Source organism: Schistocerca americana, chromosome 1 (genome assembly GCF_021461395.2).
Source record: "Schistocerca americana isolate TAMUIC-IGC-003095 chromosome 1, iqSchAmer2.1, whole genome shotgun sequence".
NCBI classification, from domain to species: domain Eukaryota; kingdom Metazoa; phylum Arthropoda; class Insecta; order Orthoptera; family Acrididae; genus Schistocerca; species Schistocerca americana.
In genome coordinates, this window is record NC_060119.1 from 763926093 (window position 1) to 763951857 (window position 25765).

A 25765-nucleotide genomic window follows, 5' to 3' on the forward strand; every position below is an offset into this window, starting at 1 on the left:
CTTTACACCTTTCATGCAGTAGTCTCTGTTTCTTAAGGAGTTTCTTCACACTGATTGTATGCGATGGACAGTCCCTCACATCAGGAACTGTTCTAGTGGGTGCATATATCTACCCAGTGCACGGTCAAACCATTCTTTTAAACTTGATGCATAGTTCCCTACATGCTACTGTCATGAGCTAGTAATTTCAAGTTCTGCAGTGAGATATGACACAGCTATTTCTTTATCTAGTTTACTGAACATGCAAATCTTTCTACTTGTTTTAGGTGCCCCTTATACATTGGTAACCATTGTTGCTACAACTACCTCACGATCAGTGTTACCAGTTTCGATGTCGATATCCTCTAGATTGTTCTTAGCGAATGCATATAGTAATGTTTCACATGATCTCTTGCAACACTAAAAACTGTAACTATCCAGTTAGATTGTTGGATGACTGAAATCTCCTCTGATGATTACAATATGATTAGGGAACTTAATATACTAGTGAACTGAGATTTTCTCTACAGTTTTTGTAAGCTGACAGGAGCTTGATAGCATTTTATGAATGCAGTCTACAGCTATTACTGCTGATCTTTATAGATTCATTACAATTTCTTTTATCTGGCTTTGAGTACATTAAAGTACTAATTAATGTGTGGGATAAATAGCTTTTACACCATAACAAAGACACATTACAGCTAAATGTAAAATGTATAAAAAATGTTCACACTTGAGTTGATACTATAACATTCTATTGTGCCTGTGTTCAAGTTAGACAAATGGATTAGATGCACAATGTAAAACACATGAAGTTGTTAGTCTCCTTGTCTTTAACTCATTACCTTCAAGCACATGATTCTGTAGACAGTTACAGAAGGCTACAACAAATGTACATGATACAATTCATAGAAAAAATGTTGACTGCTGGTGCAAGTTTTAAAAGCCAGGTACAGTGGCAGGATACCATATTTTTTTGAAGACTAAAAAATAAGGCTACTCACTAAGTTCTGAGTGAAATGTTGCATCAAACTCTCAAAAGAATTAGAATAAATTGAGCATTTCTTACCACAAGTACTATATCCTAATAAGTCTGAGTGTGGCACATTCAAGATGCTTGGGTGTTTGGCACATTAAAGCAGCAAAGCTTTGATTTTAAAGAATGAAGCAGTGCAGCATGCTGTAAACATCAACAGTATCAAATGACATGCAAAATAAATAAAAATATGAAATTATAGAGACTGGTTCACTGCAAAACATAAGTAAAATACATTCACAAAACTCATGATAGTAATACAGTTGATATTTCACTTTGTTGTACACAACCACTGTGAGCAAGCAACAAAACTGAAAACATTAGCTAGGAATATGGAATACAGGAGAAACAGACGTGACTCAAATGAATTTGCTTCCAAAATATGAATTTTATTTATGACCTGATCTCCATTAGTCTTGTGAGATGCTATGCAATACAGGACTTTGAACTGTAGAACCTTGTGTTTCTACTTCGCTTTTTGTTTTGATTGTTCATTTCATAGGGAAAGCAATGTTTAGTACTGACTGTTGTAGTATCATATCACATAGTCAAACAGTGTGAAATAATAATTTAATCAAAGGTCAGTGCACAGTGTGATTAAGTGATTTGAACATAATGAAAAGCAACATAACAGTTGTAACTTTCAATTGAGTTTGTTCTCATGTCAGAACAATAATAGCCGTTATGTTAAATGAGTGAATTGAGAGGTGAAGGTAAAATGTACACCTGCATCCACTTGTCAACTTGAAGATATGAAATACAAAACCGAACCACAATCACCTGTGATAAAGGAATTATTCACAGTGATAAAAAAACTGAGCCCTGATACACTTATGGACAGTTCCCCGTTAAATGTGTAACAGGTGTAGTAATAGTACCAGAGATCTGAAATGAATGTCTTTTTTAATTATCTTGCAACAAAGATACTAATATTTGATACAAGTGCATCAAACTATTCTAATTTTCAACTATAAAGCTAGTATGAAGACAATAATGTTAAAAACTTTGTATAGATATAATTTGAGACAGAGTAAACAATATGTAAGAGTGACTAAATGAGGTATATTTTTAATTTTCTTTTGAATTTCTTGCTTCACATTCAGACGTGAACTTGCTGCATACCTTTGGACCAAAGTGCGTTACTCCACCCCGAACACTAAACAATGAAGTAAAGGTCTGCCAGAAAATCATTTATGTCTCTCAGTCCTTCACTCTATTTGCAGATGAGGCAGTTTTCATTAGGAAACAAGAATTTATTGTACACAACTGTCACTAGTGAGCATATGAAAATGCACATTCCATTCAAGAGCATGGTCAACAGATAATTTAACTGCTAATTGCAACCTCCAACATAACAGTTACTAAATGAGACAAATTTCCATAAATGTACATATTTCTGCATGTTTTTTTGCCAACTGATCACCTTTTCATGGCCTTAACTTCACAATGGCACATTTCCAAAATATGACTGCTTGGAAAAGTTTGCTCCGTTCAATAACCTCTCTTCTACTTCTTGTTATTACCAAGTTTTGTTCCACACCCTTTGTTTGCAAGTTACACCCTACATTAAATTCTACAGCTCATGTTATCCAACAAGACTAGTTGATTTCTTTGGATAATTCTTGCTCCTCACTGCGTATCGACCAATGTGTGTTAATTATTGACAGTAATTCTCTTAAGAAGGTGACCATGAATCCAGGTATACTGACTTCTAGTGCCAGTGCCCACATTATCACTCATTCAAATGCTTTGAATCCACAGTATTGCATCTCAAGCACCAAGAACAAAAACAGAATACAAGTGCTGAAAAAGTTATATGACGAAGATTACAGAGGAAGTACACACAGTATGTCACTGAAAACAAAAAATAGTAAATAGAACACCAGTATTAGGTGTTAAAATGATGGATGGGGTGGGTACATAACGACTGACAAGGAAGGCATGAAGATTTACATCAAGATGAATGGTAGTACGCTATTACAGAGTACTTAGTCCCAAGTGTTATGTTTGTCATACATATAAAGAGACAATTAATTATTTAATGTGCATACTGCATTGCAATGAAAGAAGATATTCTGTCTGATTAATTTCAATTAATTAGACTAATGTTTACATAATAAATGAAGTAACTGTGTATTTACACACTGTAGTATTGTCAACGAACCTGCCTTTAAAAGCAATCATGCACATGATGCCCCTGCCCCCCGCCACCGCAAAATAAACAAATAAATAAAATAAAAACAAATAAATAAAAAACCTGCAGCATTAGTGATCATAAGGATATCAACAATGAAAAATGTACACTTACTTAGAGAAGTGTCTGTGAGAATAGCTTTCAGTACTTGAAACATAGCACAATTTTTTTTATTTGTGATAAGAACGACAGAAAATAGAATATCTTGTAAAACTCAGATACAGTCAACACAGTAGTATGATTATTGAATGTCTAGAGAAACGGATTCAAAATTATGAACACAAGAGAAGAATTAATGAAACCACAGATGCTTTCTGTCTATGAACTTATTTGTTACAGTTCCAAGAGAGAAGGACTTGCATGATACATGTAAACATTATTGTTTCAAAAATGTGTATCACCACATACTCTACCTAAAGCTATGGATATTTCCTACAGGAGTCGTATCTAATGTGTAGTGATCAGCATCACATTCAATTTTCCTACCTTAGTATGAGGTTGCCTTTTAATTGTGTATGAAAACAATTCAAGAACAACATTTTTTGGTACCAACTAGTTGTTTCTCAAAAAAATCACCTCACATGAAGATGAATGGTAGTACGCTATTACAAAGTACTTAGTCCCAAGTGTTATGTTTGTCATACATACAAACATCAATGAATTAATTGTCTGAAATGTTGTTTGACGGATAACATGCTCATGATGAAGAACAATGTTACATATTCAGTTGCTTTTTCCTCATTTCATTGATGTCTTAAGGTAAACAAATTGTTGTACACCATTCTGCAGTAAATATTCTTTGATGCTCTGAAATACTGGCCACAATATGTCCAAATAACCAAGGAAACAGGCAATCATTTTCTTGCAAGAACTTTGTGAAAGAACCACTTTCGTTGGCAATTATTTGGTTTGGATAACCCAAATAGTTGACTGCTGCTTTATTTTCACCTCATAGCAATTAATCACAGTTTCATTTCATATTATGATATTGCATAGATATTTAGCATTTCCATGGTAGCATTTTTTTTAGAATGTCTGACAAAATTCTGTGCACCATTTGTAAATAATCTTTCCTCAGTGTGATTGATTACCAAATTTTGAATGAGGTGATTCAAGGCATTGTTTTTGAGGTAGGTATTTACAAAAATCGTAATCATCTGATGGCCAGTATCACATGCCATGCAACATCCATATTTTTACAACAGTGTGTCTTTATATTTTAGCTGTAGACATATATTCTCACTGTAACATACTATTTGGCTAATTTCTAAGCTTCTATTGTTTTAAAAATAACAACTGAAATTTATTCACACAACAGTAATGTCACATCTCAACAGCATGATCATTTGTAAAAGCTTAAAACGTGACCCTTGTATGCCTCATACAAGGCAGTGAGATACTGCGGTGTATGCAGGCCCAAATAACAGTTGCATCAATGTTTAATCTCTTTCTACAGGTACAGCATACGTGTAATATATAGGGGATTTATGCACTAGTGCTTCAAATATCAATAGAAGCAAGTACATGTCAGACTGTTATCTGCACATCTCTAGTATGCTTACAGCTTGTTCAATGTTTATGTTGTTTAGGAGTTTTCTGAGCAGCTGTTTAGGGCAATTTCTTCCTCCTTTGTCATCTACTTATTTCACTAATTCTTTTTTCTATTTCCTCACATCTTATGCTTTTAATACAGGAATTATTTCCCAAATGAGTTTATAAACCATCCCTGAGGTATGAGAAACAATAAATACATTCAATAAAGGCCAAAACACTTCTCAGTTCATTGCTTCTGACAAGCAAGCAAATTATGACAAAACTGCCACATGCAGTTAGAAAGAAAATAATATTTCAGATAGAAATTTCAGCATGTAATGTTGCACTGCTTGGAAAGCTCTTAAGAATAGGCAGAAAAAAAACTTCACTATCTACCACGAATAAAACATGAGAGAGTGAGTACTTCAAACATGAAAAGATGGTGTAACAAATTTCTTTGCCATCTTATCGTAGTTAGAACCTCAGACCTAGAATTTCCATGTGTCCAAGTATTTTATGCATTCTCTTTTCCAGAAAAAAATTAAGTTGCCTTTTTCCTCCGCAAATTGAAGAATAACATTGCTGTTGAAGCCTCCACATAAATCAATTTTTGTTTCGCTGTTTGACAGCACTACAGTACAACCTTTGTGTATGTGATTAGAGGACAACAACAACAACAATAATAATTCCCCCCCCCCCCCCCCAACAACCTGTGCATAAGGGCAGAAACGCCCCAGCCAGTGCTATGGTGGGTGGAAGGAGGGAGACCCTGTGGCGTCGACAGCCAGCGATGGGTTGGGAGGGCCATCCGTGGAATGTCACCAGAAGGGCAGGGTATCGCACGTCACCTCCGATCCTTGTGGTTGCAGGAAGGCATACCGGGGTGCCCGCGGCCAATGGCCAATGGCAGCAAGGCTGACTCGAAGGCCTCACGCACACCAGAAAGAAGCAAGGGGTTGGGGGATGTGAGGTGCCATGTAGGGGTACAAGGCCAGAGTTGGTTATGGTGGTGGCACTGTGTCTGTACTGAGGTCACACACCGCCGAAGGGTCATGTCCACCGTGACAGGAGTCCAAGCAGCCTTGCCACCATATGAATGGGCCCACACAACCGTGCCTGGGGTGTAGTGGTGAGAGGATCGGAAGCAGGGTTCAGAAGGTGACAGAACCAGCAGATGGAGCAGGGTCTGTTGTTTCCACCCATGGAGGACTATGACCATCCACTGGCGTAGTGTGATAAGTGCTCAGGAATAAGGAGAAGGCCGACGTAGTGCCAGAGGATTTGACCACTTTTGTCTGTCACTGCTTAAACGTCCTCACCAGTCATTCTGCTGTGCCATTGGAGGACGGAGTGTACATCCACAATGAGTAACCACATCAATCCCAAGGACAGACCCGCAAAATGGAGATGGATACAGTCCCAGGGCTGACGAAGCATGGGCCAGAGGGTACATGATGGGCAGTGGGCTGGCCTGGTGACACGCAGACACCGTGCACCCATGGACCAAGCATCCAAAGTCGCCACTGAAACCAGGCCAATACACATTCCGGCGAGCCAACACCTTCATACAGGACATCCCCCAGTGTCTGCAGTGCAGCAAGTGTAGGGTGTGGTGGTGCAAATTAGGTGGGATGATCGCCCAATGGGCATCAGCCTCCGCGGCCAACAGAAGGACACCCGCCACAACCGAGAGCCTGTGGGAGAGGTGCCGCCAGGGGCTGAATTCAGTTTTCAACCAGCGAGTCAGATAGCTGGGCCAACTATGGGTCATGTAGTGGGAAACCTGCGGCAAAATGGTGTACCGGTGTGTGACAGAGGCAACCTGTGCAGGCGTGATGGGAAATCTGTCCAGTGTATCTTGGCGGGCCATATCAATGTGAAAGCAGAGGACTTCCTTCTGGTCAAACTCGGAATCAGGGCTCAAGGGGAGATGTGATAAGGCATCAGTGTTGGAGTGTTATGAGGTGGGCTTATATCAGGTACCATAAGCGTAATTGCGTAAGAACAGTGCCTAGCTCTGAAGACGTTGAGCAGTTCGCTCGGAGAGGTGTGTGTGTGGGCCGAAGACGATAACCAAAGGCTTGTGATTAGTGAGGAGAGTGAACTTCATCCCAAACAAGTAGATGTGAAACTTTTGAACGGCAAACACAATCGTCAGAGCCTGTTGCTCAGTCTGAGAATAGTTCCTCTGTGCTGGGATAGCGTCTTGGACGCATATGCATTGGGCTGTTCTGAGCCATCTGCATTGCTGTGAGCCAAGACTGTTCCAATACCATAGGCTGAAACACTGGCTGCCACAATGAAATAGTGGTCCGAGAGAAGTAGGTCAGGCAAGGTGTGGACCTGACCATAGTTTTCAAGTGGAGAAAAGCTTGATCACAAACAAGAGTCCAGTTGAACAGCACCCCTTTGCAATGCAAGTGATTGAGGGGCTGTGCTACATAAGCAGCCTGGGGCAAAAACTTTAAGTAGTAGTTAGCCTTGCCCAAAAAAACTTGTAGGTCAGATAAATCTTGGGGTGGGGAAGGGCGTTGATGGACACGATGTTACGATACGACAGACAAATGCCTTCTTTGCTGACCCAGAGCCCCAGGTACTCGACATCCAGCTGAAAGAAACTACACTTTTCCAGTCGACAGCACAAGCTTGTGGCCAGCAGAGCATGAAATAAGGTACTGAGGTATTGAAAATGCTTGTGGCGTGTACGGTTGGAGACCAAGATGTCATCGAGATAATTGACACAAGCTGGGATGGGCTGTGTGAGCTACTCCAGGTACCTCTGGAAAATGGCCAGTGCCAACAAAGTACTAAATGGAAGGTGCTTGTATTTATATAATCTGAAAGCCGAGTTGATGACCACAAGGTTCTGGGATTCCTCATCTAATGGTAACTGATGGTAAGCCTCCACTAGGTCAATCTTAGAGAAGTATTTGCCTTGCGCAAGTTTGGTGAGGTGTTCCTGCAGGGGAATGAGATAAGTTTCAATCTGGGACTGTGCATTGATTGTAACTCTGAAATCCCCACATTGGTGAAGGGAGCCTTTGAGTTTCCTGATCAACACCAATGGGGTTATCCAAGCACTCACCTTCATGGGTTCTATAATACCAGCAGCCTGCAGTTGATAGAGCTCTTGCTTGATTGCTGGACATAAGGCCACAGGACTGTGTCGAGCCTGGAAAAACCATAGCTGAGCATCTGGCCACAGAGCAATGTGCGCCTGGAAGTCTGAAGCATACCCTAAGTCAGACTGAAACACAGAGGCATAGGCCGAGCACAGATTGTCGAGGTCCTGGAACAGGATGGCAGTAGAAACAACCTTAACTTCATCAGAAATCGAAAAGCCAAATAGCATGAAAGCATCGAATCCAAAAATGTTTGAAGCCCAGGCATGGTCAACCACCAAAGGGGTCAGGAGCCGGGGAATGTGTTCATAGGTGGCCAGGTCCGAGAACTGCCCACGGAAGGAGACAGAACTGTCATTATACATGACCAATCACTGAGAGGTGGGAGACAGCTCCAGGGAACTCAGGCATGTATATGTCACCAGATTGAGCAAGGAGATGGTGGCCCCATATCGACCTGGAGCTGAACGTCCACATTAAAAATGCGGAGTGTGAGGAACAACTGCGGCGGCAATGGTGTGTCCAGTGGGACGACTGACTGCAGCGTGTGCACAGTATCCTGATGCCCCATGGGTGAGGGGCGGGAGCAGGTGGAGCAGCTGTGACAGACAGATCAGAGATGGCCGTCTTTCTAACAGAGCAAGCACGTCTTCCAACAATGGGCACAGACTGCACAAGAGTGGGCGGAAAAGCACTGTTGCGAAAGACGGAAGCGACCCAAATGACCACCGCCGACGAGGGGCGACCGGCAGTCCGAAGCCACAGAGACGTCGGACAAGGAGGAGTCTCGATAGCGTTGCTCATTTGCTGCTTTTGTGATTTCAAAGGAGTGGTCTATGTGCAGAATGTCTTCCAGTCAGGAGTTATCGAGTTTCAATGCAGCTGTGCAAACCTCTGGATCAGGTGCCAGGTGAACAACTATATCGTGAATCAAGGGGTCTGCATAAGAAGCCTTGCAACACTGACTGGTGCAAGTGAAGTCACATTTGCGGCTGAGACCCTGCAAGTCCATGACCCGGAACGGTATGACTGACTGGGCTGTTAATGGTACTGGTGGAACTTTAGCCATGACACCACGACGTGGTAGTGCTGGGAATAGGAGTTAGTCAGCAGCACTCATATGTCAGTAAAGGAGAGAGCCACAGGTAAGACAACAGTGCCAATTTGCGGAACAGAAAGAACGTGTCTGGTGATCCCCAGGACAAGAATAACGACTGCTGTAGGGAGTCATCCATGACCTGAAACGCTGTGAAATGTTGTTTCAGGTGATGCAAGGACGTTTCCCAGTCTTCCTTAGTGTCATCAAAGGGCGGAAGTGACAGTGGATGTGGGGAAGGGTTAGAAACTGGGACATCCAGGAGCTGTTGCAGGAGGGTGTCCCGTGACATGACTTTGTTCATCAGCAACTGCAAGGATTGCTGTAAGATGTAAGATGTCTAACTGGCACTGCTGCTGCTGCATGAGCTGCTCCAGCAGACAGACAAACTTAGCCTCCACGTCACCGAACCTTTTACCTCGCCGCCAATGTTATAGCCTCGAGCGACCGGCGGGCGGTGCATGGCAGAGAATGGAGACGAGAAGCCGCCAGACAGGGGAGCCACTGGAGGTATTGTTAACTACAAACAGACAGGACAGACAAATAAGTAGGAGATGACAGACACTATGACTGACCAGGACACAACAAGCAAGCATGCAAGGACTGAGGGGATAACCACGGCGAGGCAACAACAACGCAGGAACACTCCAAACAATGACGGTAGGTATCTCAACACACAGAACTGGAATGCAATATGGCCAAGATGCACACACAAACTATTGCAAGTACCAGACTGCCGGGGTAGCGCCACGCAGCCACCTAAATACCTGACTGCGGGAAATGCAATTGTCCGTGGACTTCACGTGGTATGGGGACTTCACATGGTACGGAGTGTGGCGCACTCACACGGCGTGGCTCATGGTGCAGGCATACGCTGGAGCACAGATACCCCTAGTGGGTACCCAAGTCCATACCCTTTGGCACATATTCAACTCCACATCTTCGAACACCAAAACTTTTGCCAAGCTTCTCATCAGTTAGTGTTTTGTAAGAAAATAGCATACCTGTCACATAAGTTTTCCATGGTTAATAGGTAATTAACCCTGGAAATCTTCTCTCACAGATATACTACTTTCTTACAAAACAATAACTGATGGGAAGCTTGATTAACAATCAGTGTTGAAGAAAGTACTGCTTGTCAACATTCAAATATTATTCAATTGATATATATTTTCCAGTCTTACCAGTTCCTCTGTTGTCTGCAAATATTAATATATGGAAAATTTCAGAGTATCAGGAAAGAAAACTCCCCATTTTTGGAAGATAATAGAGAGACTGTCAAATGGTTGAATAGTAATGTCTCTCTTGCACGTTGTCTGTGCTCTGGTATTTCTAGCAATGTCCCACACTATTCTACCTATTCTGCTCCATATTCACCTTTAAATTCCAAACTACTGTAGTTGTCTGTAGCTTTTGATCTGATTTTATTGTGTAGGTCACTTAATGGAGCTACCCACGAACACACAGCTACCTATCCTCAGATGTTGGTCATTAATTAACATTGTACAATCTTTCAACTTTTCTTGAAGGAGACGATGTTACATACCCATGGCATTAAATTTCATTCATTCATTTAGTCATAATGGTCTCAGATCCCATCAAGAATGAGAACCTCCAGAAATGTGGAATGACACACAGTGTAACCTCTTGAGAGATTAAAACTCCATGCAGGACTGGACCTCTTACCAACAGACATGCAACAATAACTTGTGAACTGCCCAATAGTTTCAATTTTGCCAGTATCTCTCAGCTACATTCCAGACTTTACAGAAGGTTGCCGTATACTATGCTGGACTAGTAGTTCTGATAAAAAACATGTTGGGAAGAAATTGATTCATCACATCCTAGTACTTGAATGAATCTTTAATTTGAAAGTGGAGCATGTCCTGTTTTCAAACTTGTTGATAAACAGGAACAATTAGGGCATGATATGAGTTATACATGGATACCTCAGTTGGTAAGAACATTGACAGTGAACGGCAAAGGGTACATTAACAAAAGTGAAGAATCTCTTCAGAACTTAATCTGTATGGTACATTAATAGAAGTAAAGACTTCTTCATAACTTAATTTAACTGAAAATGTAAACTTTCACAGCTGGAATTGTCACAATTAATAAAATATTTTGGGCTATTATGTCGTATTCAAAGGGATTTCACTTTAAAATCCAATGTTTGGGCCACATGGTTTACCAAAAACCCACGCACACAGACCGTTACTTACACTGGGGTTCAAACCACCACCCACAACAAAAGCAAGACGTAACAAAAACTCTGTCGGATAGAGCAAGGAAAATCTGTGAACCAGATCTGCTTGACACAGAATTAAAACATCTCAACAATGCATTTCTCAAGAATAGTTATTTGTTTACTGAGGTGAAAAGAGCATTAAGACCACTGCAAAGATATCATAGTGATTCTCAAGCACCAGTGAAATTGTAAGTTTTCCCACCTTTCATTAAGGACGTGACTGACTGCACTAGAAAAATCTTGAAAAAGCGAGACATCATGGTAATTTACACACACACACACACAGAGAAGGCAGAAGGTACAAGATCATGTAAAATCGGCCAAGGATGCTCGCCAACTGCTGGAAAAAGCTGGAATTTATAGGATTCTGTGTAGTTGTGGGGAGGTGTACGTGGGTACTACAAAAAGAACTGTCAAAAAATGACTCGAAGAACACAAGGGCAATTGCAGAAGAGGGGAGTTGCGGAACATGTTTTACAGCCAGGAGACCACCACATTCATTTTCATAGGACTCCAGTACTGGCAGCTACAAGTGGATACCATGAAAGGCTGTACAGAGTGGCCATAGAGATTGTGAAACACCTCAGGAATGTCAACAGGAAGGAGGGGGGCATGAAACTGAATGAAATTTGGATCCCAGTGCTGAAGAAGATGTGTACCAGTCTTCCACCGTGGGATGATAGTAGCAGCGGATGAAGGCAATTGATAATGGCCAGTTGCGCTCACGTATTCAAAACATGTGATGTCACACCGATGCACATGAGCTCATGGAAGAGGAATTTTGCTAAGTCAGTAGCAAGCCAGGGTGCGAATCAGACATTCAACAAAGCTACAATCCCCCTTGGAAATGTCCTCCACAGATGGGGATGAAATGTGGGTTTTAAAGTGAGATCCCTTCAACCAAGGCATAGTAGCACAGAATATTTGATTAATTGTGAGAATTTAACCAGTACACTGTATTAAAAACAAACACTATACTGCTCAATACTATTTGTGCTTATGCCACCTATATGTAACCTAATAAATTAGCACAAAATCTGCTACTTTGGAAAAATCTGCAGCTTATTCATTTATATTAAATAACTGTCATTTATCTCCTACTGGCAGCTTAGTATGTACTTAAACAGTTTTTTTAAACAAAAATATTGTAGTTACCTATATATGTAACAACAGATACTTGTTGCCAATACGACTGCTATTTGTTATGCAATTTTACAATGAACTGTGATTACTCTCTGTGAAATTTATTGCAAACAGAATTAGTAGCACATAAGTAATAAATTTAAATGCCATGCATGATGCAGCAGTTTTTCACACATCTCACTGCTTATTATGTCATATCTCCTGAACCTCCACAGCTATTGTTGCCCGACAGTGAGGAATATGTGTAGCAAGTCTGGTTGCAATCAGTCCAGTGGTTTACGAGGAGATGTGTAATGTACATACACACATTTTCATAAAATGTAAAGTGTTAGGCCAAAAGTTCACAGGAGCATGTGATACTCCATCGAACATACTTATCTCATGGAGTTAACATTTAAACAGGTTGTAGACAGGGTAAAGTTGACCACTTATCTTGTACATAAAATTAAAACATAATAGGCAGAATTATACACATGACTGTTCTACCTGTATATTTTTAATTTTATTGATTTATTTAACCTGATATGATTATGGCCACCACGCCCTCTCTTACCTCAGACCATGGTTTCACACATACATCATTGCTACTACGAAGGAAGGAAGATTGGGCTTAATGTGCTGTTGACACTGAGGTAATTAGAGACAGAGCACAAGCTCAGATTGCATCAAGGATGAGGAAGGAAGTTGGTCATGCCCTTTCAAAAGAACCAACCCGGCATTTGCCTCCAACAATTTAGAGAAATCATGGAAAACCATAATCTGGATGGCCGGACACAGGTTTGAACCGTCGTCCTCCTGAATGCAGGTCTAATGTGCTGACCACTGTGTCACCTCAGTCAGTCCTACCTAAGAAATACAATTTTTAATATGACAATAGTATTAAAATTATCTGAGCAGCAGTATGAGTAAATAATACTGTCTATGAATTAATAAAGTTAATATTGGCAGTAACTGTACTACTGCAACTGCTGCCACTAATAGTGATATGACAATAATAATAATAATAATAATTATTATTATTATTATTATTATTATGACAATAATTATGGTCTGTGAATTAAAAAGGAAGGCAGATTTGCATCCTGGTGTGTGATACAATCATTGCATATCGCATGATGGCTAACAGAGTGTGACTGTATATGTCTGAGAAGGTAGCTAGACGAAAATGGCACAGGGGATTACCACTTGTGGTGTTATGAGGTAAAGACATTCAAGGAATGGAAATCATCTGCTTGGCACAACAGGTGCCATGACCACAGGTACTGGATTTTAAAACAAGCTATTTGATAAGGCATGTTTTTAAATACGTAGACTGCTTCAGCCACATTAATTTCTTTAATAGCTTTCTGGATGTACTGCTCTGTGACTCGCAATGTAGGAGCTGAGACTGGATACTGTAGCTAACATCACCCTAAACCTTCAATTTTGGTGTTTGTCCTTTACACTGTACTATAATTAAGGCTACTATTGACTAGCAGATATCACAATAGCACTCATCCAAAAGAACACATTTTGCTGTTGAGTAATGGAATTCATGTGTTCATTGCAATGTGGTTAGCACACTGGACTTGTACTCGTATTTGGGCAGATGGCAGTTCAGATCTACCTCTGATCACCCAGGTTTGAGCTTTCTGTGACTTCCCTAAATCACTCCACATAAATGCTGAGACAGCTCCTTTGAAAAGACACATTTGATTTCCTCGCTCACCCTCACACATTTTGGAGGCTCTTCATGGACTGAGCTCAACATAGCACTGACCTTCGTGATTACTTAAGAGAGCACAGTGGGGCACCTATGTACACTATTTCTCTGCAACCTTCATCACTTATTACTGGTACATTGTTCCACATATGTTTTGGGACTGGATTAATTTAAGTCATTTTTCCTGGAACTTGCATCTTTTACAAATGTTAGTGTAGTTAGCACACCAACTAGTATAAGGAATGTACCTTGATACATATAGTCCTATTCTGTCCTGGAATATATTAACCAACTTTTGCATTGGGGCTTAAAATTTAGTCATTTTCCTCACTATTTTCGCTTTACTTCACAACCTCCAAAAGAGCCTAGTCAAATTCTACATGAATTTTATTGTCCTTGGATTGATGTTCATGATACTATCTCTTCTATAAGACTTGTCCCATCATCCTCTTTACTCACCTATTGTTAATCTTTCAGTGTTAACATCAACTGCTGAGGAGATTGATCCTAAACTGAATTAATAACAAAATTATGTAACACATTCAAGTCGAACTAGCTGCTTTCTGAACAGAACAGAAAGAAATTTAATTGAAACAGGTTTTTAGAAGGCTTGAAATGTCCATAGTATTAGTTGATTTTACGGCAGCTTACAATTACTCTTGGAGGGAAGGACTCCTTCTGAAATTCCTAACAGTATTCCCCTGTAGAATTATAACACAGCTATTAAACAGCATCCTGTGTGATAGATATTTCCAATTTATTCTATGTGAAGAAACCAGTGAACGAAGAACTCTGAAAAATGAACTCCCAGAGGATTATGTACTTGCACCAATTTTTTCAACCTTCTGCAGAAGTTCCTCATACTGATGGCAGGAAATTCAGTTAGAAAGGTGCCATAGCCATTGCTGTCCATGGATAGTCGTAGATGAAGCTGAAAGCAATTTGACATATGATTTCTCAGATTTCTCTCGGTCTTGTGGTAGCACGATCTTGGGTGATAACTCAAACCCAGCCCAAATAAAATAGAACAATAGTGTTTCTGCCTCAATAAGAGACAGGCCAATATTTAACTGGAAATGTATTTTAACTGAGATGCTATATAATACAGCTCTAGTCCAAAGCGTTCCGAGTCTCTCGCTTGCCAGGCATTTGACCTATTGACCACACTTGACCTATACTTCAGCCAAAATCCCTACCAGGAATAATATCCTCCAAAAAATGTGTGGTATTTCAAGGGGCTCAACAGTTGCAATGCTCCATTGCTATACATTGGGATTAGCACACAGAACAGCAGAATATTATGTTCCTGTATGACTAAACTGCAACCATACCAGCAGGCAGAACACCCAACTCTATACAACGATGTGTATGATCACCAACAGCCAAACCTATATTTTCCACCTGATCTCAGAAGGCAGGAAGCTTTGCTGCTTGAGTTTAATACAATATTTGACAATGCCGAGCCCCCGTTCACGATTGTCTCCCAAGTGCTATATCTGACAGGCTATAATCCAAACAACCAACAATAACAGTGATCAAGGATTTGATATATGCCATAAATTGGAGCCGCTATCGGCCAAGCATGCACCACCAGGAATACAAAATTACCTAAACACCTGCATTAATCAAACAGGCTTTGATTTCCCTCAACATACGGATGGCATTTAATAGAATCTGCACAAACTATGGAATACGCAATGACTTTCTTTTGAAATCGTGCAAAAGGGCCTGCCCATTTTGCAGCTGAGGTGAGGCATCCCAAGACCATTCTACACAATATGTAAGAGTATGCAAGGAGTGTGAGAAAAGTAATGAGAGTGATTTTTTTTATCTAGCACAACAATATTGTCCCCTTCAAAGTTGTTCCTTTAGGCAGGGCAGCTAAACACTTGCAGAGCTGTCATTCCCAGTGCTGGTAGCAGTGCTGAAATGCTTCAACTAGTGGAACCTTTATATGTCAGTCACATTCTGTTGAATGTTCTCGAGAGTTCCAAAATGATGTTCTTTTTAAGACACTTTTCAATTTCAGGAAAAGAAAAAACTCAAAAAGACTCAGATCAGGTGAATAGAAGGATCTGGAACAACAGGAATGCCTTTTGATTTCAATGTCACATGAGACATTGTCATGTCTGCAATGTCTGGTTCATCAGTTCACCATCTTCCTGAGCTTTTCAAGAACACATTTGTAAAATACTTGGTTGACAGTTTGTTCTAGAAGAACAAATTCTTTATGCATGGTACCACTGCTGTCGCAAAACCAAAGCAGCATTGTTTTGATTTTTGATTTGGTTCTTTGAGAATTTTTGGTCAAGAAGATGTCTCAATGTGCCACTCCTCACTTTGCTGCTTTGTCTCAGGAGCATACTCAAAAATCCAGGATTCATCACCTGAGAGACACGACTGAACCATTTGTGGTCACTGGTAATCCTCTCAAGAAGATCAACACACATTTCCTTGATTGTCCTTCTGCTCAGTTGTGGGGATTTTCAGCACCATTTTGGCACAAACTTTCATCTTCAATGTGTTCTCAGCCCTCCAAATATGATTTGTGCCAGTGAAGCACTTGTGCTCTTTGTAGGGAATGTTCCTGTAGGCCTGTTTCAATTTTTCAAAGGTCACACTTGTGGAGTCCCGGGGCTTAACACAAAACCTGATGGCATAAAATTGCTCTAAATTCCACTGTTCCATTTTTGTAATAGACAACAAAATCCAATGAAGGCTATATGGAACTGAAACTTGGTCTGAGCATCTGGAAGGGACGAACACATCGACCTGCACAAGTAGAAGAACACAGCATTGCCATATTGATCACAGTGTTGTCAGTCTCATCATTTTCTCACGCACCTTGTACTATAGCACCGTGTCCCACCAATGCAAAGGGTTTCCTGATGCTGTTCCCAGATGTGTTGATTGAACATGGAAATTAACTTTAATATCATAAGTATTTCTTACTAAACTATATAGCAAGTAAGTAAGGCATTTCCAAGCTATTCTTATCTTTTTTCATCAGTATCACTGTTTTGGTCTGTAACCAGATGTATAGCAGAACCGTGTATTCCACTATACACTAATTAAATGAATAATTCTTATAGCACCTACTTCATTACACACAAGTTGACATGTTTCACAGCAACCAACTTACTCCAAACATTTTATTTTAAATGGCAATATGACAATCCCTATGGGGTAAATTGACACAGATTCTCAAAATGTCCAGTTACAGAACATGGACCCTTTGGTTCATCCTTATAGCATCAGTATTTTGGAATTCCACTGATGGGGTCACTCTGCACAGAAAGTGCCTGGTTCCTGACACAAAAACAACCAGCAGTCCGGGGTTTGAGTGGGATGGATTTAAAAAATTGAAATAAAAATACTGATACAGATTGCATTAGTACTGGAATAAAGATTTCTAGACTTGATCATGGATTTTATAGTAGACACTGCAGAAAAAAATGGTTCCATGTGCAAATGAGTGCATCATAATAACATACATGAAATGTCTGTGGTAATGAAAGAGGAGGCACATACCAAAAGCTGAGGTATGGAAGCACAGCATTATATACACACACCTAGAGAGAATGGGTGGATATTTTCCAAGCACTAATCTATACCAGATGTATATTTTTTCATGTGTATGAAATATAAACTTGTTGCAACTGTGTTTACCATAAAACGTTAATTTCAAAGCACTGCTGATTAATACTGTACTCTATATTTGTTTCAATTAACAATTTCATCTGCTCTATCTGTACATTCTGATTGAGGTTTTCCATAGTGTCCTTGACTTAAGTAATTGCCAGTATGGTTTGTTTAAGGTATACACCAAGATGGTTCCTTCAGTGAAGTCATGGCCAACCACCTGTCCTACCCTCTTAAAGCATAATTCTATATGCAGAGTGTATGCACATTTTTGAGATATTTATTTTCACTGTATTGTGATGACAAATCCTATATCGTTGTTAGATGATCCCAGGAGGCATAAATCAATAAATCAATAAAATAAATAGCTTTTAAGGTTGAGTAACAAAATCCGCTGAACTTTGGGTGAAGTCCAATTTTAATATGCACCATCAAGAAATGGGTGGATCTACCTTCAGGTTTCAGTAGAATTGTCTTGTCACCTTATTAGTTTTTTCTCCCTCCATATGACCACATTTGAGAGATTTATTGGATACAGGCTGTTTAACTGAGAAATGAGGTAGGGTGAAATGATGTCAGTGAACAGTTATCCTCCAAGTCAATCAAAACATTTGATAATGACAAATGTAATTGAAACCAGTCCGTTTTAAACAGGGCATGTAAGTATACAATCATTACAGCTGAAATAAATAAGTAGATGGAAAAATATGATGTATTTATGGATAATATGAGAATGCACAACATTTTAAAATTTCACGTTGTCCACCTCTTGAATAAGAAAGACAGTTTTAATTTTAATGACTATTACAATACAATTCAATCTACACCCTGGCAATTTTGTTTCAGCTTCCAAAGTGTACACTGTTATGTGCAATTATAATTTGGAATACGCATAAGAGGATACAAGGAACAATTAGTGAGCTTAGATTGATTCAAAACAAAAATATGAATTCAACAGAACATCTTACATATAACTTGTTTTATTTGCTTTCAGATGCACCAGATAGTACAATCCATGAGGAAGAAACAATTCGTTAATGGCAGTCATTTGAAATGTAACACATCAGACATTACTCGTGCTGATGTGCATACGATAAACTTGTTTGAGAATGGGTTTAAATGATCCAATGTCCTGTATTTGAAACAAATGTATTATGAGTTCAACAGTGTAAGTCAACTGGAAGAAGGATCAGTAATAAGTTGTAATTATTATAGTGATATCAATTTCAAAACAAAGTTTTCAATACCACAGCATAAAGTTCAGTCTTATTACAACACTAAAGGAGATCAAAAATACATTATTAACAAGTTTATGCCAACTCTGAAAATTAAAAAGACAGCTTAATAAACAAGACTCTAGAGAAGAATAATGAGGTCCTATCTTGGCATTGTAATGTGGTTCAGACCAGGATATCTTTACAAATTTCGGGCTTGCAGCCGGTCGTCGTTCAATACTTCGCACGATATTTCAACTGGGCACCTGCCAGTCATCTTCAGGTGAGCTGTCGCAGACTGGCAGAAACGTCCTCTGTTCCACAATATATACACCGTACTGTAACTATTCTGCACATGCGTCGAAAACTTGATGTATGAACCACACTGCCCGCCGACAGCACCCTCGCTGGTGGAATAGCGGAACTCAGCCGTGATCTGTGTTGCTGTTTGCCACGGCCGTCGACGCACTCTGTCGTCTTCGATTTGAGCAAATCGTGGAGATGATGGGATTCCATGCACTGTCCAGCTGGTAGCCGCTGTCACAGTTTAACAGATTTTCTGCCACTCGTATTTCTACGGATTCTTTAATAATGGAGTCCCAGAAAGACGTTGCTGTGGACAAAATCATTATTTTCTCATACTGCATTGAATGTCCAGTAGAAATACAATGTTCAGCAATAGCGGACTTGCTTGGCTGCAAAAGGCGGGTGTAATGTTGATGTTCAGTGCAGCGTTCTTTCACGGTGCGTGTGGTTTGACCTATGTAAGCCCTACCACATTGGCACAGTGTCTTGTAAATTCCGGACTTTCGTAGTAACAGATTGTCCTTAACTGATCCCACAAGGTCCGCAATCTTCGATGGTGGGCGGAAAATCACTTTTACCTGAAATTTTCGGAGGATTCTTGCTATTTTAAACGAAGTGTTGCCAACGAAAGGAAGAAAAGCTAAAGATTGTTCCGCCATGTTGCCATCACCCATCGCAAACCATGAGTTTGCTTAAAACACTTGTTCATATAGCTCATACTGTCTCAGATCTAGATAGCTTACCTCAAGAACTCGCCCATCTAAAGACAGTATTCAGCGAAAATAGGTATTCCATCCGGCAGATTAACAGGGCACTAACAGTTAAAACTAAGAAGCAGGAAGTGAATAAAGAGGACAACATACCCATTACCTATTTAATAGCATGCCACATCATACTGTGGCAGTAATTATTATACATACGTATTTGCACACTGTAATTCGTACATGACCTGTTCATTCTACAGCCAACATTAGTAAAGATATACCGTGTGAAATATTTTACAAATGATTAGCTATATGGTGACTTGTTTCCTTTAAACCTTATTTCTAAGACCTTCCAATGTCTATTCAGTATGGTGACTAAAATTGCCTAATTACTTTCATGACACACAGCACACAGTGTTATCATTCTTGTTCAGTTATCCTTGCTGCCTCTATAGATCATCATACACTGTCAGTGACAGTTTCTTTTAGTATGGAAGCAACAAGACAAAGACATCTAATGAACAACAATATTGTTAAGTGTTATGCAGTTTTTCAAGCCGCTATTTAGGACAAATATTTCACAGAGCATAAAACCTTATGTATTACTGATACAGAATATTATTAACAAAAGACCTCAAACACTAACTAAAGGGTCTGACTAAGAGCTAACACATTGGAGAAAATTTTCTACTTCACAATATGTTTTACCAATTTAAAATGTTTTTGGAGCATTTCTGTTTGTCTGCAGTTACTGACAGCTGAATTATTGTCATATGATACCTCAACACATTCTGTTTGAAACCAAATTTGCAAGTCTATTTTTCACGATGTTAATTATCTATGTGTTAAAGGACTTCAGATTACACAAAGAAGAAAAAAAGAATTTGATGTAAAGGATGTAATTTAAGAAACCTCAGATTAGGTCAGAATTATTGGCAGCATATAAAATTAATAGTAAGCAGCCACTACTTTATCCTCTGAAATACATATAGAGGTCATATTAACATTTTCTTGTGAAGTATAACTGAAGATGGAACGAACATGAAGCACCATCATGATGAGAATGATGCAAGAAGGAATTAAGATACTCAGTTAGCGTTCAATTTAAACTTATTGAGGAGTCATCAGTAAGAAACTTAAATTTTGCCAGCAATAACTTTTCTTTCTGATACGAAAAGAAATGAATCTTAGTGCTGAGCAAAATTACAAGCCCACTCATTTATTTATTTCTATATGCACAAGCTTTCTGTGTTTAGTATAACAGCATCTATCATGCAGCAGTCACAGCAGTAATTTTTGGTTGAACTTAAAAACACAGAATTGTGACTTATCACAATATATGCAACAAGACAGGCCGTGAGGGATTTATGTACCTCTCATATAAGGAGGTGATGTGTGGCAACTGCCCTTGCAGCTGCGAGGCAAAACAAGTGATAGTCCCTTCATGACAGCTGAAACTCGGCTTCCACTATCATCATAGCCTGAAAATTGCAAAACTTGGCAAACATTATCAAGAAACCTAGACCTACAACTTGTGATGAAAAACAAACAATGTGAGACTCACAACACAGATGATGTCACAACTCATGCATGAAATTAATAGGTGGAAGAGGACAAAAATAAACAGGAGATATTTAAAAAGGTCAAGATGAATTATTCAGAGGTATTTTAGAAATGAGTTAAAGTGGCACAGATTATATATTATAATCTAAATTTTAGTTGCCACAGCAAGTAGTGGAACCCACGTGGAAACTATTATAATGGTAATTGCAATTATGCACTTATACCAGTAAGACCTGTCATTAACATGCACTGAAGGAGAATGAAGCAGAGATACTAGATTATACAGGGTGTCCCAGAAATGTTGCAATAAATTTCAAGGTGTTGTATAAGGTGCCTTGACAAAGAAGTTGAGGATAGGAACCCATGTCCAGAAATGTTGTCCAATAATAAAACAGAACATTGAAGTTATAGGTGCTGGCACCTCCTACTAGGCCAGGCATTTGGCAGCAAATATAACTTTGGACACTGACAGACCATAGGTGGAATGTCTTGGTAATGTTGTTTGTTATTCAGCGATGGTGACTGTTTGCCAAGATTGCCAGGGGAGAAGATGGTGCAAGCTGCTGTGTAGACAGGTCTTGTCTCCTATGAATGAAATGCTCTGTTGCCTTGGTGGATGGTGGTTTCAGACATAGGTTGCTGCCTTCAGTTTATTTTTCTCCTGTGTAGTAAAAAATGGAGATTTTAGAGGGCTCCAGGAAAAAAAATTGCGAGTGGAAACCCGTGTCTGAAACTGGCATCCACCGAACCAACAGACTGAGTGACTTTGGTTTATTTCACATTATCTGTTTCTGTTTTGTCATTCTTGTTTTTCTTGTAACTTCAACATAACTGGAGTACATGAAAGACTGTACATGATAAAACTTTCTGGGCACTGTACATTTATCCAACATAAATTCTGTATGTTCTGCTCAGGCAAGGCCTTTCTGCACAAGAGCCAGCTCCATATTCTCCACTGGTGACCATGGCAATCAGTCACAATCACTGAATAACAAACAACATTACGAGACATCCCGCCTACAGTCTGTCAGCATAAAAAGTCACATTTGCTGTCAAAGAGTTGGCTTCTGGTGCCTATAACTTCAATGCTCTGCGACATCGTTGGACGAATTTCCGGACACTGGTTCCTATCCTCGGTTTGTTTCTCAAGACACCCTATACAAACACTCAAGGTTTGTTGCAACATTTCTGGGAAACCCTGTATAACGTGTGGAAAAACATTTTTGTAAGACACAGCTATTCCTATGATAGGCCAGTCCTTCATGAAGCATTGTAAGCTAATGAGGTAGTGAGGAAGTTACTTTGCTTTACTTCACAGTATCTGTTTCTGTTTTGTCATTCTTGTTTTTCTTGTAACTGCAACCACACCTTCAGTACATGAGAGACTGTATTTGATAAAACTTTCCAGCCACTGTTAATCTATCCAACATAATTTCTGTGTGTTCTGCTTAGCCAAGAAATTGTAAGAGAATGTTGTACATTATAACAAATGTGTGATTTTGAGGATCATGTAATGTCACGCTATGTAGTGTTTCAGGATATTTGTAAACATCCCAACACACCATTGGAAAGCCGTTGACAAGAGATGCTCTTGAACAAACTGAATAAGAATAAATGTAGTGGGAAAGGGAAACTGTGTGTATTCCTTTCTTGTATGCAGTGAAGGTGGAGCAGGGGTGGAGCCGGCGAGAAGAGGACCAGTAAAACTGGTATTACAACCACTGGTCATCCAGGAGTCATTTGTGCCATGGTGCAGCAAGTGCCTGAATCCGAGAGCAATGGAGTACACGACACACCAACAAGAGCGTAATGAAAAATTGAACAGCAATAGTTGTTTATCTGGTTTGCTCTCTCAGGTCCTAAAGTACGCATGTACAGATGTTTTTGAATGTACTCAAGAGAGTGGTATTACCGTAGCAATTGTTTGTTGCATTGTTAAAAGAAATAGCGAAAATATTGGGCAAAATATACCCGTTTGTGAGAAGAGTGGCTATTTATTTAGTAGCACAGTAGAGACAACTTGCGGAAGCATTCCAGGAATCTTCACCACAGTTGGATTAATAAGGAGGTGGCATGGAAGGATCTGGACCACCAAACAACTACTCTGAGAAGAGAAGATAAAGGTAATATTGCTTTCATCTGGCAGTGTATTAGGGTCAGCAAAATATTGCCCAGTTATATTGGCCAGGGATGCAACTTCCCACTAGTGCCGATATAAGACCCACCACAAACCCTACAAAATATACATCAGCAGGAGAAGAGGGAAAAATACATCCCATGTGCCGATGCTGGAAAACATGAACGGAGAATGTACCAGATAGTAAGTGCATAAAATTGATCTGAGTCAGAATTACGACTCCAAAGAATAGAAGGCAGAGAAGTTGCTCCTGGCAACCAGCGGTCAACAACAGTGGCCTATAACACATGAAACAAGAAATCAAAAATAATTCAGAGCTTCTTTTGAACGAATTGTCTGAGAAAGATTAGTAAACACATAATGAATGAAAACTATAATTTACTCTCGGATATCTGAAACAGAAAAAAAAGAAGACAGTGCACCCATATTATAAACAGTGAGTACACGGAATTAGTTCAAAACTTAACAAAATTGTTTCGACGGGATAACACATATGGCGGACATCGATCCTGCAGGAGTTATCAACGGAGAGAGGCGAGCAGTTAAGCGAGTACAGGGTGCTGTATTGTCCAGTCAGCAGCAGCACACAGCACGGGAGCAGACATCGGGTTCAACTTCAGTGCCGGCTTCAGCTGTTCTACAACCAGCAGTAGTTCACAGTTCCGCAGAAGGGTGAGCCGTGAACATTTAAAAAAGTAGAGACATTTCTGTGAGTATAGGGTTTGATATTAACATTGTTGATTGGTAATAAATAGTGTATGCTGATCACAAGAAAGATGGCAATGCAAAACAAATAGTTAAGATCGATACTAGAAGGTATAATTAAGCAGAGAAGGATAAGGCGATACTAGAAGGTATAATTCAAGAACAAGCAGAGAAGGATAGGGAAGGACGGACAACGGAACTAGTAGAATTAGTTAAGTCCATTAAGGAACAAGTTACTGAATCAATCAATGACATACTCAGCCATAAAATACAAGAGGTTAAAGCTAACTTAGAATCTAACTTTAATGCACAAATTAACGATCGAAACATTAAAATAATGGAAATAAATTCTAGAGTAAATGAATTATGAGAATCAGTGCCAATAGAGGTGCAACAAGTTGCTAAACAAGTGTTAACAGATCATTTACAGGAAACTGTACATAGATTAACAACCTGACAGTGGACGGGCTGTGTAGATAATGTGAATTCCTAATTCCAAATGGTATGAGCTAGTATTTCAGATAAAAACAAGCGTATCATGTCCATACAGGAAAATGCTGTAACAGGGACACCTGATGCTATAAAACATTTGGAAAAAACGTTTACAGTTATTCGTAGAAAAAGAAGTAAAAGACAAAACAGAAATAAATAATGACAAAATCACTTCTGGGGAAGGTACAATTAACAGTAAACAAGAACTTGATGGAATATGGAAAACAATAGATGATAATGAAAAGAAATTAAAAAATAGTAAACCTGAAACTATGACAGGAGTAACTAAAGATGTAATAGAGGGTTTATTGATAGGTAATGCATTTAACTTAGCAAAGCAATTCCCAAAGTATAAACCAGACAGTGATGTACACCCAATTTATTTTTTATTTTTTACGAGTGTTTGCCAGATCTTTACCTAAAAATTGGGGTCTTTGAAAGATTTTTAGGAAAGCTTTAAGAGGAAGTACTGGTCTTCAAGTACTCAGGAGAAATTAATCTTAAAGTTATTAGACCCTACTCCACACAATAATTCGTGGGGCACATATAAAAAGTACATAGAATGGCATTTGACAAAATCGAAGTACTTAGATGATCCAATAGATGAGATGCACTTAGTAAAAGTACTCATTAGAAGTTTACCATACCACACTCGACAAGGAATATTGTACAGAGGGTAGAAAACTGTGAATGAGTTATTAACGTTTATTGAAGGTTTAGACGCACTGAATACTGAAAGAAATGAAAATTATTCGGTGAATGACTGAAATATGGGGAATAGTAATAACAAATCCTTTCCTAATTCCTTACTGTGGATGAAGGAATCAAATTATTGTAGAGTAAGCAGTAATGAAACTGTTCACAGCAGGGATAATGGTCTAAATCACAATAACCCTAGAGGGGGAAGAATTCATACCGATAACATCAACTCGCAGGTGTTTACACCTCA

At 39.4% G+C, this 25765-nt stretch overlaps 1 protein-coding gene across 8 annotated transcripts in view; it reads right to left on the reverse strand.

Annotated features, from left to right (window-relative positions):
* Positions 1–25765, reverse strand: part of LOC124611756 (diacylglycerol kinase theta) — a 713198-nt gene that overhangs the window by 244523 nt on the left and 442910 nt on the right. For 5 of the 8 annotated variants that reach the window (XM_047140271.1, XM_047140274.1, XM_047140270.1 and 2 more), the window contains exon 6: positions 21293–21400. The exons of the other annotated variants lie outside the window; for them this stretch is intronic. In XM_047140271.1, the coding sequence (XP_046996227.1) occupies positions 21293–21400 (108 nt within the window). The remainder of the gene's footprint in view (positions 1–21292; positions 21401–25765) is intronic. 8 annotated transcript variants of the gene reach the window in all.